At 49.8% G+C, this 27,436-nt stretch overlaps 1 protein-coding gene across 2 annotated transcripts; it reads left to right on the top strand.

Moving 5' to 3' along the window:
* On the top strand, window positions 1-26,894 carry LOC140731076 (paired mesoderm homeobox protein 2-like). Of its 2 annotated transcripts, none has more exons than XM_073052328.1 (4): window positions 1-769; window positions 19,914-20,098; window positions 21,238-21,416; window positions 24,229-24,551. In XM_073052328.1, exons 1-4 carry the CDS (start codon window positions 550-552, stop codon window positions 24,530-24,532), a joined length of 888 nt encoding a protein of 295 aa, XP_072908429.1. In that variant the 5' UTR covers window positions 1-549; the 3' UTR covers window positions 24,533-24,551. The 2 variants fall into 2 exon arrangements, with proteins under 2 accessions (XP_072908429.1, XP_072908430.1); XM_073052329.1 differs by lacking the exon at window positions 24,229-24,551 and adding an exon at window positions 24,859-26,894 and having other exon boundaries at window positions 25-769.
* Window positions 26,895-27,436: the final 542 nt, after the last annotated feature.

Genomic DNA, 27,436 nt, shown 5'->3' with positions numbered 1-27,436 from the left:
CCCAAATCTCGGGAGCCAGTCGCAAAGGCTGAAATTTACGCTGAGGAAGAAGTTGCGAGCGGCCAGTGAATCCCTGACACATCACATCGGGTCACTGCAGGGGTGGGGAAGCTGTTTTCGAGGGTTGATGACGCCCAGCTTTAGGATGTTTTCAGATGATGTTTTTGAGCCTTTTGGGCGGAATTTGAAAGTCAAGAGGGAGTGTGGCAGTGTGTTGGAGAGGGGGAGGAGGTGGAGACTGTACGGTTAGACCCGGGCTGAGTCACGGCAGAGGTTAAAGTGGGCGGCTGTCCCGATGCTTTTTTTCCTCTCTCTCTGTGAGTTGTGTAAGAGTCCCGGGGGGGAGAGAGTGGGCTGGGAGGCAGGAACTGGCAAAACCTTGAAAGGCTTCTTTTCGTATTCGTCAGCAAGAAGTGGCGTGTGTTTTACAGCGAGACAAAAGTTGTGAGAAGTTGTGAAAAGTTTTGAGGGGTGGGGGTGATCCCTGGTGCCCACGGGACTGGAGGAGGGGGAGAATGGTTGGGGTGAGGAGAGCGGACTGCTAAGCTCATGGAAAAGGCTCGCATTCCGCGTTCGGCTGCGCTGGACACGCCGGACGCTGTTCAGAACCGAAAGAGTTTCTCGGTCAGTCATCTGCTCGACCTGGAGGAGGCAGCCGACGTGAACGGTGAGATGGAGCCGGCCAGAGGGGCGAGAGAGGTCAGCAGGAGAACGAAGGATCAGGCTGGTCTCGGCGACATCGAAGGAGGGGAGGCGGCTCGGCAGAATGGTGAGTGAGGGAGCTCACGGTAATCCGAACTGCTGAAGTAATAACCGGACGGCGCCAAACCCACACCATCAATTACTCAGTCCAGAAACAATTATAATTCCACAATAATACAAGTCGTAGGACGATTGCAATATCTTAGAGGGGTGTGTGAAGGAATCTCACTGTAAACGCAATTGCAATTGAAAGTCACTACTGTAGGTTTGCAGTTGAATACACTGGAAAAATATTGTGGGCTGCTAAGATGAGGGTGGAAGTGGAGAGTATGTTTCCTCTTGTGGGATGCAGGAGTCACTCTCGATAATAAAGGGTTGCCCTTTTAAGAAAGATCTGATACTTTTTGTTTCTTTCAGAGGGTTGCACAGAAAATGGACAGGAATAGACCTTTTATGTTTTAGACGAACGCCAAATTAAACTGACCCCATCTGCCTGCACATGATCCATTTCTCTCTAACCCCTGCATGTTCGTCCGTTTATTCAAATGCCTCTTACGCGCCTCTATCGTATCTGCTTCCATCCCCCCCCCCCCCCCCCTCTGGAAGTGCGTATCAGACACCTACCATTCCGCGTAGAACAAAAAAACTTGTCCAACGCATCTCCTTCAAACTTGCCCCCTCTCCCCTCAACACTCTGCTCTCTCGGATTTGGCATTTCTACCCCGGGAAAATGAATCCGAGTCTTCCATCCGAATCTTCGGAACTCTCTTTCTCCAAGAGAAGCAGAATCTTTGAATGTTTAAAAAACAGAGGTAGGTGAGTAAACACAGAGGTGTGCAGTTACTGGGGAGGCAGGAACGGGAAGGAGAGGTGGTGATCACATGAGCCGTGACCTTATCAAAGGGCGAGCAGTTGAGGGGCCGAGTGGTCTACTCCTGCACCCACATTCCAACTGCACGTGTAATTATACTCAGGGTCAAAAGTATTAGACATTGAAATAAGTATACAACTTAACCTCTGTAATCTGGCGAGGCCAATATGTAGTGTTCCCTCTAATTGGTTTCCTTGTCCAGACACGTTGGTAATTTTAATATTTTGATTTGTTTATTACTGGGGAAGATTCGTGAATTAGGACGACCCTTTTCCTCCTCCGTTCCTGTAGTGTACCTGTCCCCCCCAGGGTCCAATAGCATTGTAGCTGTTTCACTTGCCTAGTAATTGAGAATGAGAATCAGGTTTATTATCACTAACATATCTCATGAAATTTGTAAACAAATTACCTTCAGTTACAACAAATAATAAATAATTCGTGCAGAGGAGGAATAGTGAAGTAGGGTTCATGGTTCAGAGACAAGAATGTGGGCTTGACTCCACGAAATTTGGATTTGTTCTGTGTGCTTAATTTTAAATAACTTCAGAAAATCTGCAGTTAAAAGTTAATATGGGAGTTGGTGGCTGTGGGTAAACAGGAATGTGGTGTGATCAGCCACACTATAATCAAGTGGTGGAGCAAGCTGAGAGACCTGGCGGATTATCATTAAAACTGGGTTCAGTGAAAGTGGTCGTGAACCTATCAAATTGTGGTTAAAAACCCCATCTGGTTCTCAGTTGCCTTTGGGCAATTCTGACAGTTTCCTTCCCTGATCTCAAGCAGTGTGACTCTGGACCTACACTACGTCCACTGAAACAAACCAGAAAATCAGATAATTCAGAGGCATTTACAGCCCTTTCATTCATAAAACTAGGATTAAGGTGTGAATAAAGGTGCAAAACAAACACAAGGAGTTGATTAGACACATTTAATTTGCTGGAATCATTCAATGATGCTAACCCATGATTTTCAACTCTCATTATTTTTAATGTTGGGTTGTGTGGCCTGAAGATTAAATTGCCAAAACTTGGACAGATTCTAGTTCATGAAATGTCTATGTCCTGACAGAGCAGTTTCAATAATTGACAGGAATGTTTCTGGAAGTTTAGAGTCACATCATTAAAATGTTAAAACTTTTCCTTCTCTTGTAAGTTTGCTGTTCCACCTTCAGCTTTGTGTATATTCTTCCAATTCCTCTTTTGAGTCTCTTTCCACCACTTCACTCCTTCTGATCTTCACATTTTTTTCTTCTCCTTCTACCTGTGAGTACCATTTTGGATATTTCTTTATGCACAGCTTCCTGGTTCCTCCATACTGTCTATAACAAGCTGGCCTTTTCTCAAGTATTTTCTGAAGATACCTTTAATACGTCATTCCCTTAATTTGCATGGAATTTGAGGGAATGAGTTATCAGGAGGGATTGTTATTCCTTGGAGTGTAGAAGACTGAGAGGTGATCTTCAATAAGTATAAAACATGATGCGGGGAATAGACAGGGTGACTTTTTCCTCGGGTTGAGGAACCAAGAACAAGAGGCATAGTTTAAGGTAAGAGGGAGAGATGTAATAGAAACTTGAGAGATAATTTGTTTTTACACAAAAGATGGCATCTGTGTAGAACAAACTGCCAGAGGCAAGTACAATACCAACTTTTAGAGCAGCTGGACAGGAATTTAGATCAGAAAGGTTGAGAATGATATTGGGGAAATGCTGGCAAGTGGGACTCGATTGAATGGGGCACCTTTGTCAGCATGGACAGATGGGCCAAATGGCCTGTTTTACATGTTGTATGGTTCCATGACGCTATGACACTCTTTCATACCTTATCCAGCGTCTCTGTACAAAGTTGCTTGATGCACATATGTTTTCGGCTTACATTTTAGTTTCACTGATCCTGTCCAAATGCAAAATATTTCTGCTGCCAAATTCCACATAACCCACAACCGATGTTATTTGATGAATCAGTTCCTCATCGAAGTCTACATCCTGCTAAACAGTTGACCCCAGATACTTGAACTTGTCAACAAATGGAATATTTTCAAAACTAGATTTTAAAAGTTATTAAAACCTTTAAAATAACATAAAATCTTTTAAACTTCCACAAAACGGGATAATGATTACAGTGCTCTCCCCCACACTAGTCTGTCACTCTGTACCCCACCCTACATCTCTTCACCTATCCTCCAGTCTGTTACTCAAAACCCCTCCACCTCCCCCATGTCTGACACAATTCCTCTCCCCAGTAACACTTTAGTCCATCATCTCAACCCCAGGTCTGTCACTCCTCCCAAATCTGTCACCCTCGCCAAATTCCCCCCTCTGTCACTGCCTCCCAAAGTCTGTCACTCCCACCACCCGTCCACTAAGCACACTGTCCCAATTTGTCGTCCCCCAACATCTGATATTCTTTCTAGTCACCAAAATCTCTTTGTCTTTCCTGCTACTCTCACCCACTTCTGCTACTGATGGCCTTTTGTACCTTATTCTCCCTCAGATGGTTGTTCCTTCACCTCCTGCTCGATCCACATTGGACTCATTTCCTTGTCTGTATCTCTCAATCTCTGCATTATTTTCCTTTCCGATGCTTGCACCTGCATTTCCTTGTCCTTCTCTGAATGTCTTTCTCTCTCTTCCCAGTCCCTCATCTTATTTCTCCTTTCTTTCTCTACGCAACTTTCTTTTGAGTGCACTGCAGGGGCAAACACTGATAGTAATACCGAGGAGATCACTTCCTTGTTCTTCAGCTTGTTATAATGTTCAATAATAGACAGTAGGTGCAGGAGTAGGCCATTCGGCCCCTCTAGCCAGCACTGTCATTCACCTGTGAACATGGCTGATCACACACAATCAGTACCCCGTTCCTGCCCTCTCCCCACATCCCTTGACCCCGCTATCTATAAGAGCTCTATCTAACTCTCTCTTGAAAGCATCCAGAGACTTGGCCTCCACTGCCTTCTGGGGCAGAGCATTCCACATATCCATCACTCTCTGGGTGAAAAAGTTTTTCCGCATTTCTGTTCTAAATGGCCTACCCCTTATTCTTAAACTGTGGCCTCTAGTTCTGGACTCACCCATCAGCGGGAACATGCTTCCTGCCTCCAGTGTGTCCAATCCCTTAATAATCTTATATGTTTCAATCAGATCCCCTCTCATCCTTCTAAATTCCATGGGAATTCACATGGAATCATAGATAAATGTAACACCAAGGGGGGGGGGGAACACATCAGGTCATCAAAGCATTTGGGAGACAATTTAAGTTACTCTATAGATCGAATGCTATCATTGCATTGAATAAGTTCATTACTTTACTCAAAGAAAGTTTTTCAGCCAAGTGCGAGAGAGGGCTTACTTCAAAACTGCAGAGTGGAAATAAACTTTACTCTGCTTTTGGCAGACTGTTCCGATTAAATCCGTACATGTAAAGCCCGCTGTGTTACAAATACCAAAAACTCCATGAGACTTCTGTGAGTCGAGAGATGAGGGCTGGTAGATGGTATTAAAAATAATTTCAAGTCTAGTGGAATGTTTGGCCTTTATCTCAAGAGGGCTGGAATTCAGAAGAGCCAGAAACTGGGATTCAGTTTTATAAAGCGCTGGTTAGGCTTCTTCTGGAGTTCCTGCAGTCAGTTCAGGACTCTGCATCTCAGGACGAAATATTGCACTCAGAGAACAAGAATAAGGGATTAAGTTAGGAGGCTGGTTGCATTGTCTAATTTGAATATAAAAGTTCAGAAGTGATCTGTCGTTGTGAAGAGAATAGAAGGGATCTATTTCCTCTATTGGGGCACTTCATAACAAGGGGGCATGATCTTCAAATTAGAATTGGGCTAGTCACTGTTGATCTTGGGAGGGATTTCTTCGTACAAAGGGAAGTGATAATTGGAAATACCATTCTCCCTCATGAACTTTTGAGACTTGGGTCTTGTTGAAAATTTCCAAATTTAGATCATAAACACGAGACAGTCTTCAGATACTGGAAATCCAAAATCACCGCGCACAAACCGCCGGAGGAACTGTGTATCTGTGGAGCTATGAGTCAACGTTTCAGGCCGAGGCCCTTCTTCAGAGTCAAAACTTCTTTAGTTTGGTAGAATTTTATTTTAAATAGAAGCAGGATCTAACTAAATGGTAGAACAGTCCTTGAAGACTGAATCCTTTCCCTATGTGCTGAGGGTACTTAACAAACTGGTTTGGTGGGTGACTTCAGTTGATAATGAACCATGTGGGTGGAGAGGTATATAGACCCGAGCAGGGTAAGAAGGGCAGATGAGTACTGTATTGATTATTGAGATTTTAACACGAACACATCGTTTTCTTTATGTTCATCAATACAACTTCTTTACTCCAGGTTCTTAAAAACTAAATTCAGATCCTCATAATGTAGCAATGTGGGAGTAGAAAACACATTCTCCACATTTATAATCCAGTATAGAAACATCGTGGCCCCAAAGTAAAGGAGTCATTAAGATTCTGAGGAACGTAAGACATTTCAGAAACACCAACTCATTTAAACCTAATGTAACCAAAGAGTTTTTTGAATATATTAATGCCAAATGGGATGCTGAACTAACTCAACCCCCCCGGCGTTTGATTTAATTTCCTGTGGTACCGAGGGACTAACACACTGTCAGATTTTCAATGCGTCATGGGACAGAGGATCTGTCCGTGAGTACATCATCTTCTATAAACCCACACAGAGGGATGGCACCTGGTGTCCTCACCCTTCGGCCACCACCATTGTCTGGTCACTGGGCCTCATTGTGTGCCAGGGATGGAGGAGAGTGGGGATGCGAGAATCTGAAGCAAAAGTTAAAAAAATCGAATGGAAGGAGGAAAGCAGTGGGCCAGGCAGCATCTGTGGAGGGAATTGGACAGCTGGCCTGTCAGGCCTGCACCCTCCCAGTTCTCATATTCCCCTCATTAGCCACCTCAGAACCTGCAAGTCATCATTCATCCTGTGAGATTGCCTCAGAAGAAGATGTTACTGATAATTAGCAGAGGATACATTGCATTCCAAGATTTGTAGTCGCTTTTATTCTGACACGCAGTGAAACAATATTGTTGAGAGTGGGAAGGAAAGGGATTACCAGACACCCTCACTTTGGCTTTCACTGAACCTCAGTAACCTCCAGTGTCTTCTTTTCTGTTGACAGAAAGAACGAAAGCACATTCATACCAAACCTGTCTTCTTGTGCATCGCTGTTTCAAAAAACACAATAATTAATACCCTTCAGGGAAAGAAAACTGCCCCTTACACTTTGAACCTATGTGCCACTGCACCCTTGTGTTTGATTATCAACTGTGTCTCAGAAGTGACCCATCAAGCGAGTGAAGTATTTCAGCGCAATGGGAGGAGCCATTTTGCTAATGCTGGCCTGGTCTGCTTTTGCGCCATTGATCCAGCTTGGTGAATATTGTTCAGGACTTTGCTTCGTTATTTGTCTGTACAGATCCAAACTATTCGTGGTATCATTTTACAGAGGAAGGCGAGAGCGATGTGAACACGTGAGATTCTCACCTCTGCGGGGTGTGAACCCCCCGAGGGTCTCGCCATCACTGGGGGTGTGAACCCCCCGAGGGTCTCACCTTCACTGGGGGTGTGAATCCCTCCTCCCCCCCCGAGGGTCTCACCTTCACTGGGGGTGTGAACTCGTGAGGGTCTCACCTTCACTGGGGGTGTGAACCCCGTGAGGGTCTCACCTTCAGAGGGATGTGAACCCCCCAAGGGTCTCACCTTCAGAGGGATGTGAACCCCTCGAGGGTCTCACCTTCACTGGGGGTGTGAACCCCCCGAGGGCCTCACCTTCAGAGGGATGTGAACCCCCCGAGGGTCTCACCTTCACTGGGGGTGTGAACCCCGCGAGGGTCTCACCTTCACTGGGGGTGTGAACCCCCCCGAGGGTCTCACCTTCAGAGGGATGTGAACCCCCCGAGGGTCTCACCTTCACTGGGGGTGTGAACCCCGCGAGGGTCTCACCTTCACTGGGGGTGTGAACCCCCCCGAGGGTCTCACCTTCAGAGGGATGTGAACCCCCCGAGGGTCTCACCTTCACTGGGGGTGTGAACCCCATGAGGGTCTCACCTTCACTGGGGGTGTGAACCCCCCGAGGGTCTCACCTTCACTGGGGGTGTGAACCCCCCGAGGGTCTCACCTTCACTGGGGGTGTGAACCCCCCGAGGGTCTCACCTTCACTGGGGGTGTGAACCCCATGAGGGTCTCACCTTCACTGGGGGTGTGAACCCCGTGAGGGTCTCATCTTCACTGGGGCTGTGAACCCCGTGAGGGTCTCACCTTCACTGGGGGTGTGAATTCCCCCTCCCCCCGAGGGTCTCACCTTCACTGGGGGTGTGAACCCCGTGAGGGTCTCATCTTCACTGGGGGTGTGAACCCCGCGAGGGTCTCGCCATCACTGGGGGTGTGAACCCCCCGAGGGTCTCACCTTCACTGGGGGTGTGAATCCCTCCTCCCCCCCCGAGGGTCTCACCTTCACTGGGGGTGTGAACTCGTGAGGGTCTCACCTTCACTGGGGGTGTGAACCCCGTGAGGGTCTCACCTTCAGAGGGATGTGAACCCCCCAAGGGTCTCACCTTCAGAGGGATGTGAACCCCTCGAGGGTCTCACCTTCACTGGGGGTGTGAACCCCCCGAGGGCCTCACCTTCAGAGGGATGTGAACCCCCCGAGGGTCTCACCTTCACTGGGGGTGTGAACCCCGCGAGGGTCTCACCTTCACTGGGGGTGTGAACCCCCCCGAGGGTCTCACCTTCAGAGGGATGTGAACCCCCCCGAGGGTCTCACCTTCACTGGGGGTGTGAACCCCGCGAGGGTCTCACCTTCACTGGGGGTGTGAACCCCCCCGAGGGTCTCACCTTCAGAGGGATGTGAACCCCCCGAGGGTCTCACCTTCACTGGGGGTGTGAACCCCGCGAGGGTCTCACCTTCACTGGGGGTGTGAACCCCCCCGAGGGTCTCACCTTCAGAGGGATGTGAACCCCCCGAGGGTCTCACCTTCACTGGGGGTGTGAACCCCGCGAGGGTCTCACCTTCACTGGGGGTGTGAACCCCCCCGAGGGTCTCACCTTCAGAGGGATGTGAACCCCCCGAGGGTCTCACCTTCACTGGGGGTGTGAACCCCATGAGGGTCTCACCTTCACTGGGGGTGTGAACCCCCCGAGGGTCTCACCTTCACTGGGGATGTGAACCCCCCGAGGGTCTCACCACTGGGGGTGTGAACCCCCCGAGGGTCTCACCTTCACTGGGGGTGTGAACCCCATGAGGGTCTCACCTTCACTGGGGGTGTGAACCCCGTGAGGGTCTCATCTTCACTGGGGCTGTGAACCCCGTGAGGGTCTCACCTTCACTGGGGGTGTGAATTCCCCCTCCCCCCAAGGGTCTCACCTTCACTGGGGGTGTGAACCCCGTGAGGGTCTCATCTTCACTGGGGGTGTGAACCCCGCGAGGGTCTCGCCATCACTGGGGTTTGAACCCCGCGAGGGTCTCACCTTCACTGGGGGTGTGAACCCCCCCGAGGGTCTCACCTTCACTGGGGGTGTGAACCCCCCCGAGGGTCTCACCTTCACTGGGGGTGTGAACCCCATGAGGGTCTCACCTTCACTGGGGGTGTGAACCCCCCGAGGGTCTCACCTTCACTGGGGGTGTGAACCCCATGAGGGTCTCACCTTCACTGGGGGTGTGAACCCCCCGAGGGTCTCGCCATCACTGGGGGTGTGAACTCGTGAGGGTCTCACCTTCACTGGGGGTGTGAACCCCGTGAGGGTCTCACCTTCAGAGGGATGTGAACCCCCCCCGAGGGTCTCGCCATCACTGGGGGTGTGAACTCGTGAGGGTCTCACCTTCACTGGGGGTGTGAACCCCCCGAGGGTCTCACCTTCACTGGGGGTGTGAACCCCCCCGAGGGTCTCACCTTCAGAGGGATGTGAACCCCGAGAGGGTCTCACCTTCAGAGGGATGTGAACCCCCCGAGGGTCTCACCTTCACGGGGGGTGTGAACCCCCCGAGGGTCTCACCTTCACTGGGGGTGTGAACCCCGAGAGGGTCTCACCTTCACTGGGGGTGTGAACCCCCCGAGGGTCTCACCTTCAGAGGGATGTGAACCCCGAGAGGGTCTCACCTTCACTGGGGGTGTGAACCCCGAGAGGGTCTCACCTTCACTGGGGGTGTTAATCCCGAGAGGGTCTCACCTTCACTGGGGGTGTGAACCCCGAGAGGGTCTCACCTTCACTGGGGGTGTGAACCCCCCGAGGGTCTCACCTTCACTGGGGGTGTGAACCCCATGAGGGTCTCACCTTCACTGGGGGTGTGAACCCCGTGAGGGTCTCATCTTCACTGGGGCTGTGAACCCCGTGAGGGTCTCACCTTCACTGGGGGTGTGAATTCCCCCTCCCCCCGAGGGTCTCACCTTCACTGGGGGTGTGAACCCCGTGAGGGTCTCATCTTCACTGGGGGTGTGAACCCCGCGAGGGTCTCGCCATCACTGGGGTTTGAACCCCGCGAGGGTCTCACCTTCACTGGGGGTGTGAATTCCCCCTCCCCCCGAGGGTCTCACCTTCACTGGGGGTGTGAACCCCGTGAGGGTCTCATCTTCACTGGGGGTGTGAACCCCGCGAGGGTCTCGCCATCACTGGGGTTTGAACCCCCCGAGGGTCTCACCTTTACTGGGGGTGTGAATCCCTCCTCCCCCCCGAGGGTCTCACCTTCACTGGGGGTGTGAACCCCGAGAGGGTCTTGCCTTCACTGGGGGTGTGAACCCCCCGAGGGTCTCACCTTCACTGGGGGTGTGAACCCCGTGAGGGTCTCGCCTTCACTGGGGGTGTGAATTCCCCCTCCCCCCCGAGGGTCTCACTTCAGAGGGATGTGAACCCCGTGAGGGTCTCGCCTTCACTGGGGGTGTGAACCCCGTGAGGGTCTCACCTTCACTGGGGGTGTGAACTCGTGAGGGTCTCACCTTCACTGGGGGTGTGAATTCCCCCTCCCCCCGAGGGTCTCACTTCAGAGGGATTTGAACCCCGTGAGGGTCTCACCTTCTCTGGGGGACGTTATTTAGGAGGATGCTCAGGATTGTTGGACAGGGAAGCAATCGTTCACGAGTCGCTTTGTTTGGTGGGAACAGCAATGCTTCGATCGCAGGGCGGGACGCGTTCTGTTGGAGGTGACGGTGATTGCTACCGGGAATCACACAACTACGGCGCCGGTTCAGGGTCGCCCGCCAGCCGGAGTTGGGTGAGCGGAGTGCGGCGCCCCGACCGCGGAGGAATCTCCGGGAGCTGGTGCCGGAGCTGCCGGCGACGTGTTGCGGGTGAGGCGGACGCCAGCACTGCTCAGCTCCTTCCAAGTGTGCGAGGGATTCGCTCCAAAAGCTGATGGTCGCGGCGAAGCCCCCTCGACGCTGCTCCTGTCCACTGGGCTGCGGGAACGCGGTTACTCGTGTCTTAATCCTACCACGCTTCTTAGAATTCTTCGGACAAGTGTAAAACTCTAATACTGTATTCGTTTATGCATTTATGTAGCGCCTGTCCCGACCTTTGGATCTTCCAATGCAGTTCGGGAGCAGAGGTACTATGGTAAAATGGGGATTGCAGCATCTGACTTACACGTACAAGCTGGAGGAACTCAGCAGGTCGGGCAGCATCCGCGGAAACGTTCAGGTCTTGGCCCGAAACGCTGACTGCTCGTTTCCACGGATGCTGCCCGACCTGCTGAGTTCCTCCAGCGTGTTGTACGTGTTGCTTTGACCCCAGCATCTGCAGAGTACTTTGTGTTTACCAGCATCGCAACAAGGTCCCACAAGTCACATTGCGGTTACCTCGGGATAATCTGAATGGTGACAACGCCGTGCGTCCGGGGCTGACCGACCTGGCTCTTTCTGAAGCGGACGAGTGTCGGAGATCCACCCAGATGGTGACAGAGCTCCAGTGGTGAGCAGGGCCGGCCGGCTGGTGGGGTGTGAGGTCAGCGTCGTAGGTGTGACCCGTCTGGCATCGGTACTGATTCATTTCGTAGTCTTTTTCCCACTCCCAGCCGTGCAGCGCTCCGCAAGTGCTTCCCCCGCCCACAGTACCGCGTTATCTCCCCTCCCCTAACAACGCAGAGCTCCCTCATTAAGTGCCCCTCCCGGAGCTGCTTGCCCTTGGTGCTGTCCCTCTGATAGTGCCGAGCACCCTCAGTTAGTGCGGCTTTTTCCCTCAACACTCCTCTTCCGCCCTTAGGCGATGAGTGCCACGCACTTTCTGGAATAGGGCGGGAAGAAAGTAAGTTGAATCATTAATTTCAAATCAAAACACTGCGATTGCAAAGGGAACGGCGAGCGAGGTGGGAGAGCAAACTCGACCCGCCGAGTTCGGTGGAGTCACCGCGACATGTGTTAATCCAGGCCCCAGGCTGAAGGCAGCTCCCGGTTGAAAGTGTACCCAGCTAATGAGAGCAAGGCAGCCAAAGATATCTTAATTGGAAAACAAAGCTGGAAGTGTGGTGAATTAAACGTTGGCAGATCACTCGACCTGTAATTGAAAACACTGGTTTTTGAAAGTAAGGCCCAAAAAGGAAACGTTCTTTTAGTCGGAGAGAGTCCGTGCCTCACCTCCGCCAACAGCAAACCTCTTCAGTAGAGATTTGCTCCAGAAGGTAAAAAAAATACTTATTTCTAGAAAATCTACGTCCCAATCAGCATCCTTGCTCCCTTCTGAAAATGGGTCTGAAACTGAAAGCTACACCATAAGTCAGAAGTCTGGCCAAAGATCAGTTTCTTAAGGGGCATCTCAAAAGTGGAGAGAGAGAGTTGGAGAGGTTTAAGGAATGAATTCCAGATCTTCTGCAGCTGAAGATTGCCAAGAGTGAAACGATTAAAAGGGGCAGAACTGAAAAGTCCCGGGGTCCTAGCTCAGAGTTGTCAGGGCGCAGGAAGTTACTAGAGGGAGGGATAGGGGCAGGGAGAGTCTGGAAAAAATGGGAATGCCAAAGGCCCAGGAGCCAAGGTAGTTAATTCAATAAATAGTGAAAGGGATTTGGTGTGAGTCCAAATGGAGGTGGCTTTGTATAAACCTGTGTCATCAGAAGCTGAGATTGTGACAAAGTGCAGCAGGAGATCTGAGGATCAGCTGCCATTTGCAAATGCCCAAGCACCCAGCACGACTTGGCCATGGACAGTCCCAAACCCGGCTGTGAAAGGGAGAGGGTTGGGCATGGGGCTATCCTATAAAAACCCAGAGGTAGTGGAACGCCAAAGACCTCATTCCTGGGAGAGGAAAGATCTTCACCTGGAAGACGTGAAGTCATGTGAAAGTAGAAGGCATGGGGCCGATCACCCTTTGGCCCAGGACCAAAGACTTGAGCAAGTTGCTGTTGGCGGCTTATGCCCCAGTAGGGGTGATTGGCTTAAGAAGAAGAACAAACATCCAGCACCCTCTTCTTGGTGGAATGTTTTCTAACTTTAGCCTGCGGGATTTAGCTTTAATTTTCAGTTTGTATGCTTCAGTCCAAGATTCTCTAACCAGTGCAAATAGGTACTCACTATCTAGCCCACTGGTTCTACTTAATATCTTAAAATCTTCAGTCAGATCTTCCTTTAACATTGTAAGTACCCAGAAATGTAGCTGCAGTTTGTTAAAAAGAATCTCATAGCTTTGGAATCCAAGGGTTGTATCATCATGAAAACAGAATTTTCTAAATTTTTCAGAAAATATCCAGCCAGGTTCCGTTCAAAGGCTGGAGTTGGATAGATTAGGAACATGGTTGGAAAGAAGGTTTCACTGACTCTCCTGGTGAAGTTTTTAGTGACTACCTGACCTGGGAAAAGTCATTCTTTATATTTTCAATCACAGAAGGAGCCTATTTAGACAGCGCTCAAAGCAATCTCATCGGTATCATTCTGTGGTATTTCCCTGTTACCTGTTCTCTCTCACACACGCCCGTCAACTACCCTGTGATTTTCCTGCCGTTACCCCCGCATAGCTCAATTAGCCAGGTGATCTGCAGATCTCTGAGATGTGAGAGGAAACCCAGACAGTGTCAGGAAGAAAATCCAAGGTCAGGAGAACTGTGACAACAGCACCAAGTGCTGCACTACTGCCAGAATCCCAGATGACTGTCATACTTGTGTGCCTTCTGTTGTGCACTGAAGCCATACCCAAGGTCCAAGAGCTTGAGCATAGCCATTTGGGAACTGGGAGTGGGACCAAGGCAGGGCTTTGGGGCTGAGGTCTGGCCTGATTGGGTCCGGGCTATGGTCAGCAATGTGAGAAGGGGTTAAAGAATTGGGGCCTGTGCTCAGGACCTGAGAAGGACGGATGAAAGAATGCTGTGATTTAAGGAGAGGGTGGGAAGAGAGACATCAGCCAAGGATTGGAAAGCAGCCTCTGCATCATGAGTTGGAATGGGTTAAGTGGTGGATTGGGGAGTCTACTGGGCGATGTGGGTAATTGAAGGGGTGGGGAGACTTGAGAGTGGTTGGCAGTGAGATCATGGAGTCAGTAAAAGATGGTGTGAACAGGGTAGAGGTGTCAGAAGGATCAAAGAAGGCCGGGACCATCTGACTAGGAAACCAATCCAGCATTGCCTTGAAAATATCGTATAGTGATTGTTGCTAACTTGGTCTGTGTTCTCCTGAAGGGTTTAGAAGGGATCTTGGAACCTGCAATGGTATTTCCAGTAGTGTGAGAGTTCAGACCAGAGGGCCTAGTCACAGAGTACAAGGGTGGCCTTTTAAAAGAGTAGCAGTTTCTTTAACTAGAGCGAGGTAAATCTGTGAAATTCATTGCACAGATGGCTGTGGAGGTCAAGTCATTGGGTATATTTAAACCGGAGGCTGGTTCTTGATTAGTCAGGACATCAAAGGTTTTGGGGAGAAGGAAGGATAACAGGGTTGAAAGGGAGAACAAATCAGAAATAGAAACACAGAAAACCTACAACACAGTATAGGCCCCTCGGCCTACAATCGTGTGCCGAATGCATACTTACTTTAGAAATTACCCAGGGTTACCCATAGCCCTCTATTTTTTAAGCTCCATGTACCTATCCAGGAACCTCTTAAAAGACCCTATTGTTTCCGCCTCCACCACCATTGCCGGCAGCCCATTCCACACACTCATCACTCTCTGTGTAAAAAACTTACCTTGACATCTCTCTACCTACTTCCAAGCACCTTAAAACTGTGCCCGCTCATGTTAGCCATTTCAGCCCTGGGAAAAAGCCTCTGACTATCCACACAATCAATGCCTGTCATCATCTTATACACTTCTATCTGGTCACCTCTCATCCTCTGTTGCTCCAAGGAAAAAAGGCTGAGTTCACTCAACCTATTCTCATAAGGCATGCTCCCCAATCCAGGCAACATTCTTGTAAATCTCCTCTGCACCCTTTCTATGGCTTCCACATCCTGTAGTGAGGCGACCAGAACTGAGCACAGTACTCCAAGTGGGGTCTGACCAGGGTCTTATATAGCTGTAACATTACTTCTTGCCTCTTAAATTCAATCCCACAATTGATGAAGGCCAATGCACCATATGCCCTCTTGACCACAGAGTCAACCTGCGTAGCAGCTTTGAGTGTCCTATGGACTCGGACCCCAAGATCCCTCTGATCCTCCACACTGCCAAGAGTGTAACCATTAATACTATATTTTGCCATCATATTTGACCTACCAAAATGAACCACCTCACACTTATCTGGGTTGAACTCCATTTGCCACTTCTCAGCCCAGTTTTGCATCCTATCAATGTCCCGCTGTAACCTCTGACACCCCTCCACACTATCCACAACACCTCCAACCTTTGTGTCATCAGAAAACTTACCTCCCTCCCTCCCTCCACTTCCTCATCCAGATCATTTATAAAAATGACGAAGAGTAGGGGTCCCAGAACAGATCCCTGAGGCACACCACTGGTCACCAACCTCCGAGCAGAATATGACCCGTCTACAACCACTCTTTGCCTTCTGTGGACAAGCCAGTTCTGGATCCACAAAGCAATTTCCCCTTGGATCCCATGCGTCCTTACTTTCTCAATAAGCCTTGCATGGGGTACCTTATCAAATGCCCTGCTGAAATCCATATACACTACATCTACTGCTCTTCCTTCATCAATGTGTTTAGTCACATCCTCAAAAAATTCAATCAGGCTCGTAAGGCACGACCTGCCTTTGACAAAGCCATGCTGACTATTCCTAAACATATTATGCCTCTCCAAATGTTCATAAATCCTGACTCTCAGGTTTTTTTCCATCAACTTAACAACCACTGAGGTAAGACTCACTGGTCTATAATTTCCTTGGCTACCTCTACTCTCTTTCTTGAATAAAGGAACAACATCTGCAACCCGCAAATCCTCTGGAACCTCTCCTGTCTCCATTGATGATACAAAGATCATCACCAGAGGCTCAGTAATCTCCTCCCTCGCCTCCCACAGTAGCCTGGGTACATTTCATCCAGTTCCAGAAACTTATGCAACTTGATGCTTTCCAAAAGCTCAAACACATCCTCTTTCTTAATGTCTATATGCTCAAACTTTTCAGTCTGCTGTAAGTCATCCCTACAATTGCCAGGATCCTTTTCCATAGTGAATACTGAAGTAAAGTATTCATTAAATATCTCTGCTATCTCTTCTGGTTCCATACACACTTTTCCACTGTCACACTTGATTGGTCCTATCCTCTCATATCTTATCCTCTTGCTCTTCACATGCTTGTGGAAAGCCTTGGGGTTTCTTTAATCCTGGTCGCCAAGGCCTTCTCATGGCCCCTTCTGGCTCTCCTAATTTCATTCTTAAACTCCTTCCTGCTAGCCTTATAATCTTCTAGATCTCTATCATTACCTAGTTTTTTGAACCTTTCATAAGCTTTTCTTTTCTTCTTGACTAGATTTTCAATAGCTTTGTACACCATGGTTCCTGTACCCTACCATCCTTTCCCTGTCTCATTGGAATGTACCTATGCAGAACTCCACACAAATATCCCCTGAACATTTGCCACATTTCTTCCGTACATTTCCCTGAGAACATCCCTTCCCAGTGTATGCTTCCAAGTTCCTGCCTGATGGCCTCATATTTTCCCTTATTCCAATTAAATGCTTTCCTAACTTGTCTCTTCCTATCCCTCTCCAATGCTATGGTAAAGGAGATAGAATTGTGATCACTATCTCCAAAATGCTCTCCCACTGAGAGACCTGACACCTGACCAGGTTCATTTCCCAATACCAGATCAAGTACAGCCTCTCCTCTTGTAGGCTTATCTACATATTGTATCAAGAAACCTTCCTGAACACACCTAACAAACTCTACCCCATCTAAACCTCTTGCTCTAGGGAGATGCCAATCAATATTTGGGAAATTAACATCTCCCACCATGACAACCCTGTTGTTATTACACCTTTTCAGAATCTGTCTCCCTATCTGTCCCTGTTACTATTGGGTGGTCTGTAAAAATCACCCAGCAGAGTTATTGACCCCATCCTGTTCCTAACTTCCACCCACAGAGACTCTATAGACAATCCCTCCATGTCTTCCTCCTTTTCTGCAGCCGTGACACTATCTCTGATCATCAGTGCCATGCCCCCACTTTCCTCCCTGTCGTTCCTGAAACATCTAAAGCCTGGCACTCTTAAGTAAACCCTCCTGCCCCTGAGCCATCCAAGTCTCTGTAATGGCCACAACATCATAGCTCCAAGTACTGATCCACGCTCTAAGCTCATCTGCTTTGTTCATAATACTCCTTGTATTAACATAGATACATCTCAAACCATTGGTCTGAGCACATCCCTTCTCTATCACCTGCCTATCCTCCCTCTTGCACTGTCTCCAAGCTTTCTCTATTTGTGAGCCAACCTCCCTTTTCTCCATCACTTTGGTTCGGTTCCCAGCACCCCAGCAATTCTAGCTTAAACTCTCCCCAATAGCCTTTGCAAACCTCCCCGCCAAGATATTAGACCCCTGAGATTCAAGTGCAACCCGTCCTTTTTGTACGGGTCACTTGCCCCAAAAGAGGACTCCTGAATCTGAATCCCTGCCCCCTACTCCAATCCCTCTGTCACACATTTATCCTCCACCTCACTCTATTCCTATTCTCACTGTCACGTGGCACAGGCAGTATTCCCGAGATTACTACCTTTGCGGTCCTGCTTCTCAACTTCCTTCCTAACTCCCTGTAGACTGTTTTCAGGATCTCCTCCCTTTTCCTACCTATGTCATTGGTACCAAAATGTACCACAACCTCTGGCTGTTCTCCCTCCTACTGCAGGATTTAATGGACGCAATCAGAATCATCCCGGACCCTGGCACCTGGGAGGCAAACTATCATCCGCGTTTCTTTCCTGCGTCCACAGAATCGCCTGTCTGACCCTCTAACTATAGAGTCCCCTGTCACTACTGCCTTCCTCTTCCTTTCCCTACCCTTCTGAGCCACAGGGTCAGACTCTGTGCCAGAGGCACGGCCACTGTTGCTTCCCCCAGGTAGGCCGTTCCCCCCCCAACAGTACTCAAAGAGGAGTACTTATTGTCAAGGGAGACAGCCACAGGGGTACTCTCTAGTACCTGACTGTTACCCACTTGTCTGTCTCCTGAAGCCCCAGAGTAACTACTTGCCTATAACTCTTTTCTATCACCTCTTCGCTCTCCCTGACCAGACGAAAGTCATCGAGCTGCATCTCCAGTTCCCTAACGTGGTCCCTTAGGAGTCCTGACGAAGGGTCTCGGCCCGAAACGTCAACAGTGCTTCTCCCTATAGATGCTGCCTGGCCTGCTGTGTTCCACCAGCATTTTGTGTGTGTTGTGCCCTTAGGAGCTGCAGCTCGATGCACCTGGCGTAGATGTGGCTGTCCTGGAGGCTGGGAGTCTCCCGAAATTCCCACATCTGATACCCGGCCTCACAGCCATACTTCCTATTCCCATAATTCACAGGTAACCTACGTCACCTCGACCCGTTTATCGCCAAAGCCCTCCTACTCTATTTACCTCTACTCTGTTGCCCGCTCTATAAAGCTGTCTTCTTTTTAAACTCTTCCCACCAGTCTAACTCGCTGACAAATGGCCTAATGTTTTCTGGTCTTATAGTGCCATCCTCTGAGCTCCCGATGCTGTGGAAGGAGAGCTTGCACTGAGGTGGCCAGTCACACACTCAGTGATGTGAAATGATGTACAGTGACCAGGGTCTCTCTGCACTGTCTTCCGCAAAGGAATTTCCCGCTCACTGTCATTAAGTTTGGATTTTCCTGCCAAGTATAGTCAATATCCAGTGGGGATTTCATGAGAAATATCTGTACTCAAGGTCAAGTTTAATTGTTATTCAACCATACATAAATACCCATCAATACAGCCAAACAAACCGGTCTTCCTCAGGGGCCAAGATACAAAACACAGCATCAACATTCATACAGAGCACCCTTAGTACATATAAGATAGCAGTAAACTTACAGTCACAAACAAAAATATAAAATAGCCCACGTCCCTGAGTGTCAGGTCCTGTTTATCAAATATACATGGATCAGAAGGGGACGGGTCCCACACACACTGACCCTCACTGGGGGATGGGTCCCACACACACTGACCCTCACTGGGGATGGGTCCCACACACACTGACCCTCACTGGGGGACGGGTCCCACACACACTGACCCTCACTGGGGGACGGGTCCCACACACACACACTGACCCTCACTGGGGGACGGGTCCCACACACACTGACCCTCACCGGGGGATGGGTCCCACACACACTGACCCTCAATGGGGGACAGGTCCCACACACACTGACCCTCACTGGGGGATGGGTCCCACACACACTGACCCTCACCGGGGGACGGGTCCCACACACACTGACCCTCACTGGGGGATGGGTCCCACAACACACACTGACCCTCACTGGGGAACAGGCCCCACACACACTAACCCTCACTGGGGACGGGTTCCACACACACTGACCCTCACTGGGGACGGGTTCCACACACACTGACCCTCACCGGGGGACGGGTCCCACACACACTGACCCTCACTGGGGGTCGGGTCCCACACACACACACACACACACACACACACACTGACCCTCACAGGGGGACGGGACCACACACACTGACCCTCACCGGGGGACGGGTCCCACACACACTGACCCTCACTGGGGGTCGGGTCCCACACACACACACACACACACACACACTGACCCTCACTGGGGGACAGGACCCACACACACTGTCCCTCACTGGGGATGGGTCCCACACACACTGACCCTCACCGGGGGACGGGTCCCACACACACTGACCCTTCACCCTCTAGTCCGTACTGTTGTCAGATAACCTGTATTTAATTCTACTTGGTCCATAATCTCTCCTGCCTCGTCTCTCCCCCTCTGCAGTGGTGAGACGCATTCTAAACGCAGATCTCCAGAAGGAGCGGAAGAAGCAGAGGAGGAACCGGACCACGTTTAACAGCTCACAGCTACAGGCGCTGGAGAGGGTGTTTGAGAGGACTCATTATCCTGACGCATTTGTCCGGGAGGAGCTGGCCAGAAGAGTCAATCTGAGTGAGGCGAGAGTGCAGGTCAGGACAAAGCCATGCTGCTCGTAAACAGCATTGTTATACGGGGGGGATACTGGAGCCATGCAGGCTCTTCCACTCTAGTTACCTTTCCCACTCTTCCCATTCGCTTCCTTGATGTTTCTCAGGCCTCCCTTAAGTTGGCTTCAGCTGTTGTGTTATCTTGCTCCCTTTCTCTTTGGTCGTTGGTGTAGCTCGCCAGAACCTGGAGCTCAGACTGCTGCCATTAACAAGCCTAATGATTTATTTCACCGATCCTCTCTGCCAGTCAGATTGGTACGCTCTCCGCCCAAACCACAGGAGCTCTGTGATGCACAGCTTTAAGCAAAAGTTTGATAAACGCAGTGGAGGAACAATCTCTGCTGTTTGTTTGAATCCAAATCTTTACATGGCTGAACCCCACGCCATCCCAGTGAGAAAGAAATTCAGCAGAGGTTGGAAATCCAGAGTAGCACACACAAAATGCTCAGTCCTGATAGAGGGTCTCGGCCCAAAACCTCGACTCTTTATTCCTCTCCATAGATGCTGCCTGACCAGCATTGTGTGTGTGTTGCGTTACCATCTCAGTGACCTAGGACACTTGGAGAGCTCTCTGCTGCTTGTAGGTCCAGGATTTCCAACACACCAAATTCAACTGCCTTGACCCAGAGCTCTAGAATCTTCTTGCAACAAATAATCTTCTGGGAGAACTCAGCAGGTCAAGTAACATCTGTGGGACTTTCAGCTGGAAACGTCAATGATTCCTTTCCTCCCCCAGACGCTGGTCATCCTGCTGAGTTCCTCCAGCAGATTGTTTGTTGCTCCAGACTCCAGTCGGCAGTCTCCTGTGTCTCTGGAATTCCCTTACTAAATCTCTCTGCTTCATTCTGCTCCTTCAAGAAACTCCTAAACTCTTAAAAGCCTACGTTTTTGACCTAGCTTTTCCAACTAACACATGGTTGCCATCAGATTTTAACTGTTTAACACTCCTGCGCAGTGACAGTTCAAAGGAGGAGCTGAGTGGATTTGGCTCAAAGGATCTGTGGCTGTCGGGTAAATTCAGTGAAATACGAAGGATTGATGTTGGATCTACAGAAGGCAAATACATCTCTTGTTTCTCCTCTCTCCCACCTCCCCACCTCACCACCCCATTCTTTTCATAGGTTTGGTTCCAGAATCGGAGAGCAAAGTTTCGAAGGAATGAGCGAGCCTCCTTGGCCAGCAGGACAGTCTCCCTCCTCAAATCCTACGGCACAGAAGCAGCCGTGGAGCAACCTGTGGCCCCTCGGCAAGTCTCCCTCAGCGCCGAGTTCCTCTCGTGGTCAGCAAACCCATCCTACAGGTAAAGTCAGTGATACTCACACCAGGCTGTACTCGACAAGGTCCAATGGCTCCTGCTACCTCGAGCTTGCTGTGGCGTGTCACCTCAACCCTCTTCCCCACTTGCACACTCACCTAGCTGCCCTCTGCCTTCCCATTCCTATAGTGAGACCAAATGCAAACAGAGAGAACACCTCAAATTCCAGTCATTTAGCTACATCGCAATGCTACGTACGTTCAGTGTTCTCGTTTCAGGTAACCCACACGCTCGACATGCTCCTCCCACACACACTCGCCCGACCATCTCTCCTTGTGCTCTTTTCCTCTTCCCACTTGGCCATCATCCCCTCCCCACCCATCACCTTCCAGCCTCTACCACGAAGCCCCACCACTGTGGTACACAGGCGATCTTTCTTCTTCCCACCCCACCCAGTCCTGGTGCAGGGCTCAATCTGAAATGTGACAACATGTTTGCCTCTGCAGACGCTGATCGACCCACCGTGTTCTTCCTGCATTCTGTCCCATGTGTGTTTCACATCCAGCATCAGCAACCTCGGTGTCCATCACAGGACAGGAAAGGAATGGGAAGGTGAAGGTCTATTTACACGCTCACACTCATTCTCTCTCACACACTTCTTTGGTTGTCCATCGAAATCCGATGACGACGTCCACTCCTTTAACGGTGAGATCTTTGATGACTACACAGTCCTATCCTGGACCCACAAGCTCTATTGCAGGAAGGACATGTATATGTGGTGGTGGTGGTAGTGATGGCAACCATGGCTGCATTTCTCCTGGCTCTCTCCTGCTGTCTTCTGGTTGTCCTTTCCATCTCCAGAATATGAACCCTGTCCCTACACAGCTGTCGCCAAGTGTTACACACACACACACACACACTCATTCTCTCACACATACTCACTCTCTCTCTCTCACACACACACACACACACACTCACTCAATCTCACACACACTCACTCTCTCTCTCACACACACACACAATCACTCTCACACATTCACTCTCACACACACGCACATTCTCATACATACTCACTCACACACACTCACTCACACTCATACACACACACTCTCACACACAATCACTCTCTCACACACTCACTCACTCTCACACACACACTCTCACTCACATACACACTCACTAACACAGTCACTCACACACAAACTCACTCTCACACACACACACTCACTCTCACACACACAAACTCACTCACACACACACTCACTCACACTCTCTCACACACATTCACTCTCACATACTGACACACACTCACACACACACTCTCTCACACACTGACTCTCACACACACTCAATCTCACAAACACACACACACTCACACTCACTCTCACACACACACTCACACAGGCTCACTCACACACACACACTCACACACATACTCTCACACACATACTCACACACACACTCTCACTCACACACACTCACTCTCACACACTCACACAGACTCACTCACACACACTCTCACGCGCATACTCTCACACTCACTCTCACACACACTCAATCTCACACACACTCACTCTCACACACTCACTCTCACTCACATACACTCTCACACACACACTCAATCTCACACACACTCACTCTCACACACACACTCACACACTCATGCACTCACTCACACACACATGCACACACTCACACACACACACTCACTCTCTCACACACACATTCACTCTCACATACACACACACTCACTCACACACACACATTCATTCACACACACTCACACAGTCACTCTCACACTCACACAGACACACACACATTCACTCTCACACACAAACTCAAACACACAATCACTCACACACACATTTACACACACACTCTCACACAAACTCGAACACGCACTCACTCTCACACACACACTCTCACTCACATACACACTCACTAACACAGTCACTCACACACAAACTCACTCACACACACACACACACTCACTCTCACACACACAAACTCACTCACACACACACTCACTCACACTCTCTCACACACATTCACTCTCACATACTGACACACACTCACACACACACTCTCTCACACACTGACTCTCACACACACTCGATCTCACAAACACACACACACTCACACAGGCTCACTCACACACACACACTCACACAATACTCTCACACACATACTCACACACACACTCTCACTCACACACACTCACTCTCACACACACACTCACTCTCACACACTCACACAGACTCACTCACACACACACTCACTCTCACACACTCACACACACTCTCACGCGCATACTCTCACACTCACTCTCACACACACACACTCAATCTCTCACACACTCACTCTCAATCACACACACTCTCACACACACACTCAATCTCACACACACTCACTCTCACACACACTCACTCTCACACACATACTCACACACACTCTCACACACTCATGCACTCACTCACACACACACTCACTCTCACACACACACATTCACTCTCACATACACACACACTCACTCACACACACATTCATTCACACACACACACACTCACACAGACACACTCTCACACACAAACTCAAACACACAATCACTCACACACACATTTACACACACACTCAAACACGCACTCACTCTCACACACGCACATAGGCTCCCATGCCAACGCACATGCATGCAAACACACATAAGCACACACGCCAGTGCACACTCCTACACACATATGCGCGTGTGCCATAGGTAGACACATATACACACTTGCAGCTCAATTTCTCTCTCAAGTAATTTTATTAAAAGTGAACTTGAACATGTGAAAGCTGAATATGAACCTGTGTTGTCCGACAGTGCAGCTCATTACACCGTGTGCCTGAGCCAGTATTTGCCCTTCAGTCAAGCTGACGAGAAACAGACCCTCCAGTACATTGCCGATGGCGGCTTCACGGCCCCAAACCTTCCGATGAGAAGACAACCCCGGCCCTGCCCCTTCTCAAGGCGGATGTTAAAGATCCCGTGGCATCGTACGGAAGTGACCAGGAATGTGCTCCCAATGTCCTGGCCAATATCTTCTGTTCCATTAACTCTGTCAAATAAGAGTGTGTGTGCGCGTGAGTGTGTGTGTGTGCGTCTGAGTGTGGGTGTGTGTGTGTGAGTGTGTGTGTGTGTGTGTGTGTGTGTGTGTGTGTGTGTGTGAGTGTGTGAGTGTGCGTGTGAGTGTGTGAGTGTGTGTGTGTGTGTGTGTGTGTGTGTGTGTGTGTGTGTGTGAGTGTGTGTGTGTGTGTGTGTGTGTGTGTGTGTGTGAGTGTGCGTGTGTGCGCGCGCGTGTGAGTGTGTGTGTGTGTGTGTGTGTGCGTGTGTGCGCGCGCGTGTGAGTGTGTGGGTTGGATTCTTCTGGTGTGTGGGGATGGAGTTGGCAAGCCCCTGCCGAGGTAGTTTGAAATTCGATGTTTGTGTGAGTAATCTGCTGTGATTTTACAGCCCGGTGTCATCTTACAACTCGAACACGTCGAGCACCACCAGCCCCGGAGCATCGATGGCAACCAGCATAGCCAACCTGCGGATGAAGGCCAAGGAATTCAGCCTCCAGCGCAGCCACGTAACTCCCATCAACTGATCCCGGGCTGGCCTGGGGTGGAGGGAGCCGAGGGGGCTCAGGACATTGTGCTGCGGATACAGTCGGCGTGCTCAGCGTGCGCCCTCATCCGGGATTACACGCTCGGTACATTCTGGGACAACCTGCCCGGGATAAGCGGCCTGGGACGTGCTTACACCAGACAATTGCTGTTTGGGGCTCAGCAGCCCAGGATAATGTCAGACTCTGGGGCAATGAGCTGGAGAGTGGCCTGCTGACCCAAGCTCATGTGGTGGAGATGCACTCTGACCCACAGCAACGTGCTCGGGACAATACGTCGGAGCCCCAGAGCAAGACTTGTACCCGGAGTCTCTTGCTATTCCTTCGCGGACTGGTACGTGTAGCAACATCTCCTTGGACGCCCTGTGCTGGTCGTTGTGAGCAGCGTGTCATGAAACAATTGCAGATGTCACTTTGAACACTTCCCAGTATGGTTTAACTTGTTTCTTTGGGCTGCGTGTCGATTGGCTGCCGAGCCCTTCCTTACATACCTTCTCTTTTCCCCATTCCCCAGAGCGGAGTCCAATCCATTCCTCCTTCACTTTGCATCCCAGTAAATAAGTTGCACTCTTCCCAACACGGGGTGACATTCACTCACAGTTCGAGCAGGGCTTCCCACTCTAACCTTGGTTAGCGGTCGGGGTCCGTGGTTTTAAAAAGGTTGGGAACCTCTGGTCGGGAAATGGTGTGACTTTCACCTGCATGCCTTCTCACCGGGGTTGGGTTCCTTGGGCACCGGTTGTCGTTGGGTGCTGGCACCTGCGCTTCCTCGGGTTTCTCGTGAGCCCAAGGAGAGCGCGATGGCACAGCTGGTAGAGGTGAGCCCCAGGGACAAAGGGCAATATCGCCCACAGTGTCTGTGCCCAGCACAGTGCCACCATAAGCTAAATCTCTCTGCCCGCCTGTGATCCCTCCAGTCCCTGCAGAGTCCCAAGTCTAACTAAAAGCCTCTGAAATGTCACGATGATATCTGCTTCCACCACTACGCTGGACAGCCGATTCCAGGTACCCAACCACCCTCTATGTACTTACACCCCCACCACACACACACACATACCCCCTTTAAACCTTCAATGCAAGCTCTCCAGTACTTGACATTTCTATCCTGAGGGAAAGATCCTCACCTCCTGCTGTTGTCTGGAGTGGGGCTTGCACATTCTCCCTTTAATCGCATGAATACTCCCATGCCCCCAAAATCCTGTGGAGTAATTAGTTACTGTACGGTGCCCCCAGTGTGTGAGGGAGTAATACATTTTGGGGAGAATCAAGAGCCACATGGTGAGAGTCAAATGTGTTTAAAGTGTAACTGAGGGAAATGGATGCTTGACAGTTGGTATGGATTCGATGGGCCGAAGAGCCTGATTCCAGGCTGTATAACTCTACTACATTGAGAATCGAGAGAGAAGATAACAACAGACCCCTGTCAGAAACTTTCATCCTCTCTGATATTCAGGCCAAATATTTTATATCTGTCATCTTTGGATATGGACTCAGTTGCCAGAGAAAACATTATAAAGTTTATTAAAATTTCTGATAGCTTTCTTTTTGATCTGTCGCCATGTGAAACCGGGGGATTGGGGAGGGGGGGGGGCAGGGAGTGAAGTTATGTCCCAGAACAGTCAAATTCAAATGCCTCACAACCACACAGACGTTACAACAATTGAAATCGATCCCACAGGTGTTTGTGACTGGGGGGTGTCAAAGTTCATCACAAAATTGAATTACTTTGCATGATAGTAAAAAAAAACTTTGGGACGAAGTGGGCAGCAAGGATGATACTTGTACAAAGTGTTATTTTGCATTGAATTTATGCATGTGATGTTTAATTGTTTCACCTAAAAACAAATTAGTTGAATAAATAATGTTTAAATATTATCTCGAATCCTGATTCCAGGGACCAGATCCTTTGTACCGCTGATGAGTCATTCTATAACTCTGAGCTGTGCCTACTTCCATTCCTGCCCCCCTCCCCCCGTTAAGAGTATGTTATCACAGGAGGGATGGAATCATGGGCTGGAGATCCAACGTCAATGATGGAGCAGCAAAAATCACAGCATGTACAAAAAAATCTGAAATGGAGGATTGTGACGGGCCTTAAATCCCGGGGGGTTGTGGAAAGCCACCCAGAGTTTGAATCCAACTCTTAAAAATGCACACTTGTAAAGTTGTTTCACCTTTCAACTCAGCACCCCGATCTATCCTGAAACACATTGAACTGTTGAAGAGCCAGGACATGCCCTCTTCTCATTGCCACCATCAGGGAGGGGGTACAGGAGCCCTGAAGACACACACTCAGTGATTCAGGAACAGCTTCTTCCCCTCTGCCATCCGATTTCTGAATGGATGGTGAACCCATGAACACCACCCCACTGTTTTTGCACTACTTATTAAATTCATATATTTCTTATGCAATTTTGGTTTTAT

The sequence above is a fragment of the Hemitrygon akajei genome, chromosome 7 (assembly GCF_048418815.1).
Source record: "Hemitrygon akajei chromosome 7, sHemAka1.3, whole genome shotgun sequence".
Classification (NCBI taxonomy): Eukaryota; Metazoa; Chordata; class Chondrichthyes; order Myliobatiformes; family Dasyatidae; genus Hemitrygon; species Hemitrygon akajei.
The sequence above is the reverse complement of the archived record's forward strand: the minus strand, read 5'-3'. Positions and strand labels throughout refer to the sequence as shown.

Excerpts from the sequence above, each read along its gene's own strand:
- LOC140731076 (XM_073052328.1), top strand. The coding sequence starts at position 550 with ATGGAAAAGGCTCGCATTCCGCGTTCGGCTGCGCTGGACACGCCGGAC. Across the intron at positions 770-19,913 it reads GGAGGCGGCTCGGCAGAATG|TGGTGAGACGCATTCTAAAC; the intron begins GTGAGTGAGGGA and ends CCCCCTCTGCAG. Across the intron at positions 20,099-21,237 it reads TGAGTGAGGCGAGAGTGCAG|GTTTGGTTCCAGAATCGGAG; the intron begins GTCAGGACAAAG and ends TTCTTTTCATAG.